At 38.2% G+C, this 15124-nt stretch overlaps 1 protein-coding gene across 1 annotated transcript in view; it reads right to left on the bottom strand.

The window, feature by feature from the left end:
- The window catches only part of LOC102820316 (von Willebrand factor A domain-containing protein 5A-like), a gene marked incomplete at its 5' end in the record, with an annotated part of 36671 nt that extends 22643 nt beyond the window's left edge, over positions 1-14028 (bottom strand). The window contains 9 exon segments of the mRNA XM_006871028.1: positions 7268-7347; positions 7919-8063; positions 8264-8352; positions 8608-8777; positions 12473-12587; positions 12858-13033; positions 13113-13335; positions 13616-13818; positions 13944-14028. Of these exon segments, the coding sequence (XP_006871090.1) occupies positions 7268-7347; positions 7919-8063; positions 8264-8352; positions 8608-8777; positions 12473-12587; positions 12858-13033; positions 13113-13335; positions 13616-13818; positions 13944-14028 (1286 nt within the window).
- Positions 14029-15124: the final 1096 nt, after the last annotated feature.

Below are 15124 nucleotides of genomic sequence, written 5' to 3'. Positions count from 1 at the left end.
GACCAATATCCCTCATGAACATAGATGCAAAAATATAATTCATCATGATCAAGTGGGATTTGTATCAGGGATGCAAAGATGGTTCAACATTAGAAAAATGATCACTGTTATCCAACATATAAATAAGAAAAAGGAAAAGAACCACATGATCATATCGATTCATGCAGAAAAGGCATTTAACAAAATCCTACATCCATTCCTGATAAAAACACTCAACAAAATAGGAATTGACGGGAAATTCCTCAACATAATTAAGAGCATATATATAAAACAAACAACCTACATTACTCTCAATGGAGATAAACTGAAAGCCTTCCCTCTGTGAACAGGAACCAGACAAGGATGCCCTTTGTCACTACTCCTATTCATTTTTGTGCTGGAAGTCTTAGCAAGAGCTATGTGACAAGACAGGGAAATTAAAGGCATCCAAATTGGCAAAGAGGAAGTAAAACTCAATTAAAAAGCTCCTAGACCTCATTGGAAGATTCAGCAAAGTGGCAGGATATAAGATCAACATACAAAAATCAGTTGTATTCCTCTATACCAAAAATGACAGCATTGAAAAGGACATTAGGAAAGCAATACAATTTACAATATCCACCCAAAGGATGACATATCTAGGAAAAAATGTAACCAGAGAAACAAAGGACTTATACAAAGAAAACTACAAAACACTACTACAAGAAACCAGAAGAGACCTACAATAATGGAAGAATGCACCATGCTCTTGCATAGGAAGACTTAACATTGTGAAAACGTCAATACTGCCCAAAGCAATTTACACATATAATGCAATCCCAATCCAGATTCCAACAACTTTCGTCAAAGAGATGGAAAAAACAGTTACAAACTTTATATGGAAATGAAAGAGACCCAGGATAAGCAAAGCACTGCTTAAGAAGAAGAATAAGGTTGGAAACCGCTCACTCCCCAACTTCAAATTTTACTTCACAGCTACAGTGGTCAAAACAGCTTGGTACTGTTACAATGAAAGATACATTGATAAATGGAACAGAATCGAAAATCCAGAAATTTACCCATCTACATACAGCCAAATGATTTTTGACTAAATACTTAAATATATCACATGGGGAGGTGATAGTCTCTTCAACAGATATGGCTGGCAGAACTGGAAAGTGATATCCAAAAGACTGAAACAAGACCTTCACCTCATGCCTTATACAAAAACCAACTCAACATGGATTAAAGACCTAAATGTGAATCCCAGAATTATGAAGGCCATCAGTGAAAAATAGGGACAAATGTGAGGGCTCTAATTATTGGAATACACAGACTACCAAACGTTTTGAAAACTATACAAACACAAGTAGAAAAAAATAGATGAGTTGGACATACTAAAAATTAAAAACTTATGTGCATCAAAAGACTTCACCAGAAGAGTAAAAAGGGAACCCACAGGTAGGGGAAAAAATCTTTTCCAATGACACATCAGACAAGGGATTTATTTCTAAAATATATGTTGTTGTTGTTATGTGCCATCGAGTCGGTTCCAACCCATAGCGACCCTGTATAGGGTTTCCGAGGTTGTAAATCTTTACGGGAGTAGAAAGCCTCATCTTTCTCCCGCGGAGCAGCTGGTAGTTTCGAACCGCTGACCTTAAGGTTCGCAGCCCGATTTGTAACCACTATGCTACCAGAGCTCCTTTCTAAAATATATAGGACACTATAACAACTCTATAAGAAAAAGACAAATAACCCAATTAAAACATGGGTGCATGACATGAACTGACACTTGACCAAAGAGGAGATCCAGGCAGCCAACAAACATATGAAGAAATGTTCATGATCACTAGCCATTAGAGAGATGCAAATCAAAACAACAATGAGATACCAACTCACACCAGCAATAACAGCAAAGATCAAAAAAGTAGAGGACAATAAATGCTGGTGGCAATGTGGAGAGAATGGGACACTCCCGCATTGTTGGTGGAATTGCAAAACGGTCCAACCACTCTGGAAAGCAATATAGCACTTTCCTCAGAAGGTTGGAAATAGAAATACCTTATGATCTAGAAATTCCTCTACTTGATATTTACCCACAAGTAATAAGAGCCATAACACGAGTAGAAATACGCACAACAATGTTCACAGCAGCACTATTTACAATAGCAAAAAGATGGAGACAGCCAAAGTGCCCATCAACTAAAGAATGGATAAACAAACTGTGGTACATACACACAATGGGATATTATGCTACCTTTAAGAATAACAAGGAAGCTTCAAGGCACTGCATAACATGGATGAACCTTGAGGACATTATGTTTAGTGAAATTAGTCAGTCACAAAAGGAGAAACACTGCATAGGACCACTACTGTAAAAGACTAAGAAAAAGAACCCATACTAAAAGGGAGGGGGGATTCTTTGCTGGTTACTGGAATGTGGGAGAAGAGAAAGGTGGAGCACAGGGCAGGGAATAGACACAGGATAGTTTGGGTTCTGTGGAGGGGGGCAATATACAAGAAGAGAGAGGGGAATGGAAGAACAAAGCCGATGGGTAAACAATTAGGCAGGTTTGCATGGGCTAAGGGGGACAAAGTTAAAGAATGATGTATGCACAACCTGTGGAGTTGGAAAACAAAAAGAGAAAAAACCAATCAGTATTTCTCAAGCTGAAAGAGGTGAAATAAAAAATTCAAGCCTTAACTTGCAATACTGAAGTATTCTATGGGGAAATATTTAATGATACAGAAAGCATCAAAAGAATATGGAAGGCATATATAGACTCACTATACCAAAATGAAATGTCTGATGTTCAATCATTTCAAGAGGTATCATATGATTATGAGCCAATGTCACTGAAGGAAGAAGTCCAAGGTGCAGTGAAGGCATTAGCAAATAACAAGGCTTCAGGAATTGATGGAATACAAATTGAAATCTTTAAACAAATTGATGCAGCACTGAAGGCACTCACTTATCACTGCCAAGAAATTTGGAAGACCTGGCCAAATGATTGGGAGAGATTGATATTATGCCCATTGAAAAGAGAGAGATGACCCAATGGAATGCAGAAATAATCTAATAATATCATCAATACCATGCATGAGTACATTTTTGCTAATTTAAAAAATGACTGCAACAATGCATTGAAAGGGAACTGCCAGAGGTTCAAACCAGATTCAAAGAAGATCGAAAGAGAGATATCATTGCTGAACTCAGATGGGTCTTGGCTGAAAGCAAAGAATAGCTGAAAGATGTTTCCCATGCTTTACCGACTACATGAAAGCTTTTGATTGTGTGGATTATGACAAGCTATAGATAACAATGAGAAGAATGGATATTCCAGAACATTTAATTATGCTCATGTGCACAGATCAAGAGGCAGTTGTTTGATAGGAACAAGGAAAGAATGAGTGAAATTAAAATCAGCAAAGGTGTGCACCTGAATTGTATTCTTTCATCGTACTTATCAGTCTGTATGCTAAGCAAATAATCCAAGAAACTGGACTATATGAAGAAGGACATGGTAGGACTATATGAAGGAGGACATGGTAGGACTATATGAAGAAGGACATGGTATCAGGATTAGAGGAAGGCTCATTAATAACTTATGATATATAGGTGATACAACCTTTCTTGTTGGAAACGAAGAGGATTTAAAATACTTACTGATGAAGATCACAGAACAAAGCTTTCAGTATGGGCTTCACCTCAATGTAAAGAAAACAAAACATTCTCACCACTAGACCAATATATAGCACCATGACAAATGCAGAAAAGATTGAAGTTGTAAACTTATTTATTTTTCTTGGATCCACAACCAACATTCTTGAAAGTAAAACAATCAAATAGCCTATTTCGTTAGTTAAATCTGAAGCACAAAACCTTTTTAGATTGTTCAAGAGCAAAGATATCAGTTTGAGAACTAAGATGTGCATGACGCCTATCATGGTATTTTCAACAGCCTCATATGCACATGAAAGTTGGACAATGAATAAGGAAGACCACAGAAGAACTAATGCATTTGAGTCATGGTGTTGGAGACTAATATTAAGACTGCTAGAAGAATGAGCACATCTGTGTTGGAAGACATACAGACAGGATATGAGATTGTGTCTCTTATACTTCAGACATATTATTCTAGGGACTATTGCCTGGAGAAAGACACTATGTTTGGTAAAGTGGAGGATAATCACAAAAGAGGAAGACCCCTAATGAGATATACTAACACAGTGGCAACATCAATGGGCTCAAAAGTAACAACTGTAAGGATTGCACAGGTCCAGGCAAGTTTTGTTCTGTTGTCCATAAGGTTGCTATGCGTCGGAACTGACGTGATGGCACCTAACAAAACAACAACAATCGAAAATACTCTATAAGTAGTCAGTGCTTATTATAAATCTATATTAATTCAAATGATGTAGTACTGACATAAGTCTAAATTAACAAACCAAAGAAATAGAACAGAGAATTCCAAACTAACCCACACATGTGTAGATACTTATTTATGACACACATTGTATTATGATGCATCAGTGAAGAAAGGGCAAACTCTTCAATGAATGACATGGGCTTTTTGACATCCACATGGAATAAAAAAAAATGCAGCCTGACTCCTGCCGCTAAAAATGAATTCCAGTTCCCCTGTAATCCATATCTAAAGGAAAAAATACCAATATGTCTAGCAAATAACAATGGAATATATCTTCACAACCTTGAATCGAATATATTTTAACTAGAGAAAAAAAATACTAACCATGAATGAAAAGATGAAAAAAATAGGATCAAACACATTTAACCAACAAAGTCCCTATATCTAAATTATGCAATAAATTAGAAATAAGTAAAAAAGTCAAATAAAAAATAGGGAAGAGACATGAAGGCATATGACAAAAAGGGACATGAAAGATGTCAATAAATATGAAAAGGTGCTAAGCATCATTCATCACGGGAAAAATGCAAATGGAAACCATAATGAGATACAACTGCATACCCAGTAAAAAGTTAAAAAGCTAAACAATGCCAAATTTTGTATAGAAAATAAAAAGTGACTGGAATCCTTACATAATGCTAAAGTGAATTAAATGAATACAGTACCTTGGGAATCCATTGTAGAAATTCTACAACTCTCAAGTATGTCAAGCAAAATAAATACATGCAAATGTATTAACAAAAGTCCTGATGTGGCACCGTAAGGTAAACACTCTACCTTGAGGTTGGTTTGAACCACAAGATCAGAACTGACTCAAGGGCACTTAACAACATGCAAAAAAGTACATGTTTAAGAACGACTGTAGCAGTGTTGTTTTTAACTAGGAGGCACAAAAATTATTTAATATGTCTCTTTATGCCATAGTCTTTGTAACTTCTACCAAATGACTGAGTTGTGGTGGTGGTTATGTGCAGTGGAGTCGGTTCTGACTCATAGCGACCCTGCATAGGATTTCCAAGGCTGTAAATCTTTAGGGGAGCAGAAAGCCACATCCTTCTCCCATGGAATGACTGGTAATTTCAAACTGCTGACCTTGAGGTGAGCAGCCTGACTGGTAACCACTATGCTACCAGAGCTTTAGGTTGTATGGAAGTTCGTTGTAAGGATTGGTTAGTTTTATCATCCCTATACATTTTAAATGAGTCATCTCAGAAGCATGGATGGTAAATATTACAACACTCAAGAAAGCAGAGCCAGCAATGGACAGATCCTTTGGACCCCAAGGTTCCTGCATGAAGAAATGAAGTTGAGCCAGAGCATGAGACAGAGTAGAAGGATTCCAGGTTCCTGGATCTAGTACACCTGAGAGTGTCCTTGGGTCATTTACTGTCAGTGCTAAAGTCACTTTGTAACTCTTGCCAGAGCAAACAGAAGCCAAAGGACACCATGATTGAGAGACTGAGGACCAGAGGGAAGTGTGCACACAGTATCACTGACAAGAGGTGCTCCAGACCTGAGAACTACCATATCTTGCGTAGTTTCAGATCCGCAATTGTACCATTAACTTCCCTAACAAACCAGAAACTATGAGCATTGTTTGTGAGTAATTATTACAATGAATTATCAAACCAGCAGTGAAGTTGAACTATGAGAAGGATGGTTGGTGTCAGAATAGGGTGAAAAGGGTTGGAAAGTGGAGGCATGTCTGTCTGATAGCTACCTATTTGTAATCAGCCTTGGGCTGGTGATTCTCCTTCTTCCTTCTTGTCTGAAGCTAGAGGAGGCCTCCAGGGCATTCTTGCAAACAGCCAAACCAATTTTATGTTTTTTCAAAGTATAATGAATATATAAACTCTAATATAGCCATTCAGTGGAATCATTATGGCTACATACAAAATTTAGAGTCCTGGTGTGGCACTGTAGGATAAGCACTGGACCACAAAGACAGTTTGAACCACAATTTTAGTGGTTCAAACTCACCAGCCAGCCTCTCCTTGGAAATCCTATACAGGGTCTCTGTGAGTTGGAATCAACTCAACAGCACTTACCAAAAATAATAATATAAAATATATATAAATCTCAACATGATCCTGAGAGTAAGAAGCAAGATTTATGGAAATAAATAAAACACACTGTGTAACTCACTAATTTTAATTCAAAATCAAGCAAAAATAATCCATTAGTATTAAAAATCAGCAAAGTCATTTCCTTCGAAGAGGAAGAAGTGAGTAGTGATTGAAAAGGGCATGATGGGAAGGAATAGAGATGGAGGGCATTGGTGACATTCTATTTTTGACCTGGATAGTGATCAGACATATGTTCACACTGTGGTGATTCATTGAACTGTATGTATGTTTATGATTTGTATAATTTTCTTTTGTTTTACTTTAATTACAATGTTTCTTGTTGTTGTTGTTAAGTGCCATCAAGTGGGTTCCAACTCATAGCAGCCCTGTTATACGGTTTCCGAGGCTTTAAATCATCATGAAAGCAGAAAGCCTCATCTTTCTCCCATGAACTGGCAGGCTTGAACAGTGGACCTTGTGGTTCACAGTCCAGTGCTTATTATATGGAGTTACCATGCTCCGCAATGTTTGTAGCTTTTTTAAAAAATTAACATTGTATTATTAAAGAACTGTTTATGATTTAGAGAAAGAATAAGTAACAATGACTGCTGTAGTGCTAATTTTGGAACTTGCTTTTATTTTTTAGTAGAGAGAAAAAAATGGTATATAAAAATACCATCAGTTGATAAAACTAGAATTCTTGGAACATTACGTCCCCTATAAGGAATATCAGTACTGACACATAGTCTACATGTGTCATTAGATTTCCCTCTAGGATCTAGTCACAGACAAGTATCATTTCCTTCATACCTGTGTCTTTTGCTGTTGCTCTTAACTTCTCTAATAACACTAAATGTGTCAGTAACTTCTCCGTCTGTGAAGACAAAAAGCTGTAGAAAGAAAGAAGATAGTAATCAAAGCTCTATGAAATTCACTTTTAAAATGTAAGAATTTGTTCTTGAAAAACCCAACTATTCCATTTGAGAGGCTGTGTTGCCTCTTCAGACAGGAATCGGACCCCTCATGCTCTACTGTCACTATGTTATCACATGGTCTGTTCAGAAATCTGGGAATTTTCCACACTTTCCCCTATTAGTTTAACCTAAGTCTTTCTGTGTCTTTGCAAGAAAATTTCCTTGGCCATGAAATGTAGAGGTACTCCATTAAATGCTGTTTGTCTTTTTGTCCTTACTAAGAGACAGAAGTTCTGGTGTGTGCTATAGGATTATCACTGGATTGCTAACCCCAAGGTGGTGGTTCAAACCCAACAGAAACCCTATACAAGGTCACCATGTGTTGGAATCGACAGAACAACCCTTAAAAAGAAAAACAAGTGATAGAAGGCTCTCGAAATTAAATGCCATAGTTCAACAATCCTGCAATGTAGCTATGCATCAGAGATTCTTGAATAGAGATTTCACTTCCCATATCCCTTTCTGTTACCTCTGCTCCAGTTCTTACCTGTGTGGGGTGGCCAGGGATGGTGGGTGACCCATATATGGCATTGAGTGGTGCTAAGATTTCAGTGCCCCCTAGATCGGCCGTCATAAGATTGATTTTCCGCAAGGCTTCTTCCATTGTGTGTTGAGTGTACCTCACACTATCCCTAGGAAAAACAAATAACACACTGCTACAAGACAGATACTCTACCTTTCTCTGTGCTGAGGACCTGTATTGAGATACCCCTAAAGTAGAATCATCTAATCTGAAATCCCCATTCCTAAATCAAACCTGATCATCCCTTTAAAAATCTAGTCCCTTTCTTCATATATCCTTTGAGATTCTATGATCTTTCTAGAAACTCACTGAAAAAATGATTCATAGGAAGATCCAAATCCAAAGATGTTGAAATAGCAGCCTACAGGTAAACTCTTCAGCAGCAAAATCAATGTCTCCTAAAGGTACGAAAGTATAAGGAGACAGGCTTAAAAAGGGCCCTCTCAGACATACAAATCATGACAAATCTAACAGACATGAGTATTCACCCTCCCTCATCCATAGGTCTTTACATTCCACAATGAGCCTCAGAGTGGTCAGATTAGTTGTAGCACTAATGAGGCACAGTCCCACAACACAGGTGGAACTTAAGGCAACCCAGGAGTTTCATCCTCATTTGAGTATGTGACCCTCATGAAAGAAAGTAGTTTTACCTTAGCAGCATCTATACGCATCTGGGATTTATTCTGTTTACTCATAGGGCACTGCATACTTCCTGAGCGGTCCATGAGGAAGATAAATTCTCCACAAGTGATTGGTGGCTGAGCTTCTGGGATATCAGGATAGAAACTCACCATCGCAGTTGGTTCTTCCATAAAACAATCTATTCCAAATTGATAAAGATACTTCAAGTTGATAAAGGCAAAAGGAACTGAAGAATCCTAAAGCTCTCAGGAATAAACTGCAGTAAATTGAATAAGGAGTTGATACATTAAATAATTTAAATCTAAAACACTACTGTATTAGAACCCTACACCAAATCTGCTTGCAAGGGGTTTGAGGTGAGAAATAAACATATCCATGAGGTAAAAGTAGAATAGATATGAAACAGAAGAAAGAGGATCAAGACACGCACCAGTTACCTGGAAACTAAACAAATATATAAACAAATTAGGCTAAATGTTTCAGCCTTTACCAAAATAACCAGACCATTTTTGGCAGAAACATTTTCTTCTAGTAAACTCAATGGAGGAAGTTACCACATGTGTCCTGGCTTACATCTTCAGTTACAACTTTGGAGAAAAAAAAAAAAGTGATATTTACAATGAAAATCTACTTTGACAATTGATAAAAGTTGAAAGTATGATGTCATCTAGCACTCAGGTAAGTACATCTTCTTTGGGAATGCAGTTTTGTTGTTAAGTGCTGTTGAATAAATTCCGACCCATAGTGACACTGTATAGGGTTCCCACCAGAACAATAGGACACTTTACAATGAATGTTGGAATGGCAACTTTGTTCAAAGCCATAGTTGTGATTTTAATTTGGTGAGCAAGTAAAAGCTCGTATAAGAATTGAAATAAAGGAAAAAAAAAAAAAGAGAATCGCTAGGTTATACGATTTTACAGTTCAGAGAATATAAGAGGACATAGACTTAAATACCCAAGTTTTATTTTCATAAAGTGATTCCAAGATTGTTGGTTGAACTCTGGATAATCTTGTGATTCAGACTGTCCACAGCAACTGGCTTAGTTTAATCTTTTCCTGATGGGATACTATGATAGCCAAAGTGGATTCCAAATAAGTGGGTGAGGCCCAGCAAATATCTGATAGACACTAGTCTGAAAATAACTTTTACACAACACACATCTCTGGATATGTCATTGAGAAGTGGCCTTCTTCAATGGACAAAGTAGAATCCTTTCTATTTTGAGAAATAGCTTAAGTGCAACCAGCACTGTTCTGAGGAGTCAGAAGACTTGCTGTGAAGATTCTATGAGTTAGAATATCTTAACTGTTCAGAAAAAAAGTCAGATACATAGCAAGTACTCTGAATAGTATCTAGTATAATTCTTTAGACCTAAATCAAATTATTTTCATCTATCTGAGTCTCAGCTTCCTCTTTTACGAAAAGATGAATTTCAAGCCCAGGTTCTCTGCCTGTTAGCCTCAGTTTCCTCAACTGGAGACTAAGTAATATCTACTTTAGGATGACTTTAAGGGTTGAGTGATTAAAATAAACTATTTAGGATTTGACTCAGATTAAACTCTCATTAATACTACAAAATAATCTATGGATTTAAACTATGCTATTTGTATAAAATTATAACTAAAATAGTAAAGATCATGTTCTTAATATAGTAAATATATTATGAAGTTTCAAAACTAAATACTTTGTGTTTTCATCATCTTGCTTCCTTTGTCCAAAGTCTAACTGATTTTAGTGAGCCAAGCAACCATTTAGGGTTTTCATTAGCTTCTCTGTATAATAGAAAACAGTGAGTCATCACAAACCAGATATATGTCTGGGCAGAAAGACTGGAGGCACTGGAGGACAGGAACCAAAAGATCCTAACAAAGGCTACCCCAGCTGCTACCTTTGACTGGCAGAACTGGGATTGGAGAGTAAATGAGAACATCTGCCCAGGGGCCAGGGGAACTTCGAAAAAAGAAAGTAATTGAGATCTCGCTCTGAATTTTTTGAGCTTTAACATATAACACGCATTCTGGTGTAGTGCTATAGGATAAAGCACTGGACCTCAAGGTCAGTTTGAACTGAAAGAACTGTGGTTCAAACCCACCAGCCACCCTTTGGAAACCCAATACAGGGTCACTATGAGTCAGAACAGACTTGACAGCACTTAAGAACAACAACATTATAAATGTTCCCTAATGGATTAAAACAGTTCTGAATGAAGACCATGATACTGTTGTGGGATTCAGGCACACATAAATAACTCACCAAAAGAAATGGATAATACTAAGGAACCACTATATAAAAGAAAGAGCATGGCATTTCATGTAAGATGAACTGGTTATAGCAAGTCTATCATTAAGGCTGGAAACCCCTCTAATGAATGCAGCATACACAGCTTTCCTGGGACAAAATGAATGTACATGTGAGAACTAAATAAAGAGTTCCTGAGAAATTTTTTCTCTATTTGTGAGCTCATAAAGCTACTTTAGCCAAACAAAAATAATGAGAGGTAGCACAGTGGTTACGAATCGGGCTGCTAATTTCAGTTCTCTTTTTAATATTTTTTAAACTTTTTATTGTGAACTGGTTAAAGGTTTACAAAGCAGATCAGTTTCTAGTCAACAATTCATACACATTTTGTTTCATGTCACTAATGGCAATCCCCACAATGTAATCCCCACATCACTCATCACACTTCTTCCCTATATTTCCTGTTTCCATTCCTCCTTCGTTCCTCACCATTTTGAACTTCGTCTTTGGGTAAATGCTGCCTTTTGGATTTCAAACCATTGATTACTCTAAGGTGTGTATACCTCCCAAGAGACATTGTTCCCTTATAGACCTTTCTATTATTTGGCGGAGAACTAAGCCATGTAGGTGAGTTCATTTCTAGGCCTGAAGGATGACTAAGGATCATAGTCTCCAGGATTCCACCAGTTTCTGAGTTTTGTGGGACTTTTTTTCATGATTTTGGGTTTCCTTCCACATTTGTCTTCCACTTGATTCAGGACCTTCTGATGTAATCCCTTTCAGAACATTTGGTAGTGATAGCTAGGCACCATCTAATACTTTTGGTCTCAGGTCGTGAAGACAGAAAGTGCCAAATTCATCATACCTTTTAAAGTATGGGGCATTATCAGTTTTGAATAGCTTTGATCATTTGAAAGATGAAAAGTCACATGATTAGTTTCATTCGAATTTCTGTCAAGACTGATCATCATCACATATGTTTATAAACTTGTTATGTTTCCTTTTCTGAACAATTTGTTAGTATCTTTAAATGCAGATATCGTAAGTCAATTATTTCATATTGTTAACCTACTGATTCACTGATAGGTGCTTACAAGACAAAGTTACTCATGATGACCCTAAGTACAACAGAACACAACACTGCGTGGCCCTCACAATCATTGTTATGATATAACCATATGGTGGTCATTAAGCCTAACATTTTCATATGCCCTGGTGTGACACTGTGGGTTAATGCACCAGACTGCAAAGCCATTTGAACTGCAAGGTTGGTGGTTCAAGCTCATCAGCTACTCCTTGGAAACCCTATACAGGGTCGCTATGGGTTGGAACCAAGTCAATGGCACTGAACAACAACAATAACAACAAGGTAGGTTAGTCCAATAAATCACATCAATATTTTAGTGTGGTGCTGCGGATTAGCAATGGACTGTGAACCACAAGGTCGACAGTTCAAACCCACCAGCTGCTCCTCAGAAATTCTATATAGGGTCACTATAAGTTGTAACTGACTTGCGAGCACTTAACAACAACAATATTGAATAAAATAAAAGTGAGAGGGTAATTTAAGGGTAACCCCAAGAAGGAAAATTATACCCTGGAAGGTGACTATAAAAGAAGGACGGCAATACCTGAATTTGTTTTTGGTTTCCCCATTTCCAAAGCTACACTGGGGGTATGCACCTCACTGTAGTAAATCAGAAGCTGCACATCTTGATCAAATTTGTGTCCATCATCCAGGGAAATCTATGGAGGAGAGAGGAACAGGAGACATGTTAGAACTATCACTGCTTACTGCCTGAAGTGGATGTCAGAGCAGAGCCATAGGTTTCTTCCACAAAGATCATGGGCAGGACCAGGGCTAGAATAAAGAGATGGCTCTAGATATGAAATAAGGACAAAGAGGGAACACAGTGTGACTTCCTCTGGATGAACAGGAAAATTTAAGGAACAATAAGGAAAGAATGGTGAGAACCGTCTAAGGGCATTGACAACAGCACTGCTTGTATTAATTACCTGGGCCATAGTCTTATCATTTCCAAGGTACTCAAGAGGAGTCAAATGGCAGTTGGACTGGACCTTCTCAATGCCATGCTGGGAACTGATGGTGGCGATCATGCTGAGTGTGTATGGCATTTTATCCAAAGCAACTGCAGGAGCCTTAATTTGAAGGCATGTGTTTGCAGGCCATCCTACAAAAAGTTACTTTAGTTATCTTTTCCCAGCTATAAGTCACTCACCACTAGTATTCAGAGGTATTTGGGTACTCACGGGAGAGATGGTATCGAGGATTCAGGATAGCTGGGAGCACAAAGCGCAGGGCCCCATCTGCTTCCAGGGGCAGCTCCTGCACGTACTTCAGGGTGAGTGACACCTTCGACCCAGGAGGCAGGTTGCCCACATTGCAACTGAAGACATCCCTGGAGCTTGTGTCCTCCTCCAGTAGGAAAGCCTGGTGGCCCTGAGCGATGGCATTCTCATAGGAGGTGTGAGCCTAAAGTGAAAGAATGAGGGGAGAGAAGGAAGGTTGATGGATGCAGAAAAGAAAAGAAAGACTCATGGAATGGAATTGATTGGTCTTGTCAAAGTCAGAGCTAAAATCTGAGTGTCTCTCGTTAATTTCTCATTTCAAATGATTTGAAGAAAATAGCTAGAGTCAATGAAGAAAATAGCTTTCCGCATCAGCATCTTGCATGGTTTTGTTTGAAAGACATCCTGAACAGAACATATTAATGAAATAAGAAGGAAGAGTACAAGGCTGTCATCCCTAGTACCTTCATTTTGTCCTTTAATTCTGCTGCAATTGTCTTTCCATCCACCAAGGCCTCAAAGCTATAGACAGCTGAGTCTTCATCCATGGGAAACACAAAGAAGGCCTCCACAGGAACTTTCTCCTTATTCTCATAGTTTAAGGTTGCAGATACACCAGCCACAAACTCACGTATAGACAAGGTCACAGAGATGCTCTTCAGTGGCACTGGGGATAGGCCAGAGGTAAAGATTTCAACAAACTTGAATGGAATGCTTGTCTCCTGCGAGCCATGTAACATGCATGGTGTCCGGAATACTCTGGCAAGTAAGGGACTACAGAATTAGGCTTACCTGGCTCCTCTTGACGTGTGAGTAGGCCACAGGGGAGCATTATGGTTGCGCAGGTTTTCTATGGAAAAGAAACATTAAAAGCACAGTGTTACTTCCTCAGATATCTGTTTAAATATAAATAAGAAGTAAGCTTCTCTCTGGCATAAGAATACCCTCAATGGTTTAATATGCAAGACTGGAGGGAGAAGAAATCCTAGAACAAAGGGGAAAAAGATTTTGATAGTAAATTTCCTTTCAAATACCAGGTGGGGACAAAGTTTCTGATAGCAAGTTTTCTTCTAAACACCTTCTAAACACCATGTAAGGAAGCTGTGAGATTCACAGCCTCTACTAGTTGCTGTCTTGTTGAATCCAACTTACAACAATGCCATGTGTGTCAGAGGAGAAATCTGCTCCATTGAGTTGTCAAGGGCTAATTTTCAGTAATAGATCATCAGACCTTTGTTCCAAGGGAGCTCTAGGTAGACTGGAGTCTCCAACCTTTTGGAAGTTCACTAAATGATCACAAAACTGGAAATCTCTGAAGTGCCCTGAGGCTGGTTCAACACTGGCTTCATGTACTGAAGGCATATTTAGTGCATCACGCCTTTGGTGTATTGAATAGGAACAATTCGCTTCTCTGAACCTCTGTATTCTTTTCTAAAGTGAGAATCATAATACCTATGTTTCATTTGAATGACTACCCTAGCGTAGTACTCAAATCATGTTGCTGTTGTTGATAAGTGCCATTGAGTTGGTTCCAACTCATAGTGATTCTGTATAGGGTTTCTGAAGAGGGGCTGATGAGTTTGAACTGTCAACCTTGTTATTCAAACAGACCTTGTGGTCCAGTGCATATCCTACAGTGCCAAACGAGTACTAGACCATTTGTTGTTGTTGTTAAGTGCCGTCGAGTCAATTCTGACCCATAATGACCCTGTATAGGGTTTCCAAGGATGAGCTGGTGAGCTTGAACCACTGACCTTGCAGTTCAAATGACTTTGCAGTCTGATGCATTAGCCTACAGCACCACACCGATACTAGACCATAGAAGGCATTTAATTAATTATAATAGAAATTAGTATTTTTTATCATTATATGTGTTATTATTGTTGAATAACTCTCTGCTGCTACTCAATTTGGATCATGCTACTCAGAGACCTTCCCATGAGAGGCTTTATGATCTCAAATTGACCCCTCTA

Source organism: Chrysochloris asiatica, unplaced genomic scaffold, assembly GCF_000296735.1.
Source record: "Chrysochloris asiatica unplaced genomic scaffold, ChrAsi1.0 scaffold00158, whole genome shotgun sequence".
Classification (NCBI taxonomy): Eukaryota; Metazoa; Chordata; class Mammalia; order Afrosoricida; family Chrysochloridae; genus Chrysochloris; species Chrysochloris asiatica.
The sequence above is the reverse complement of the archived record's forward strand: the minus strand, read 5'-3'. Positions and strand labels throughout refer to the sequence as shown.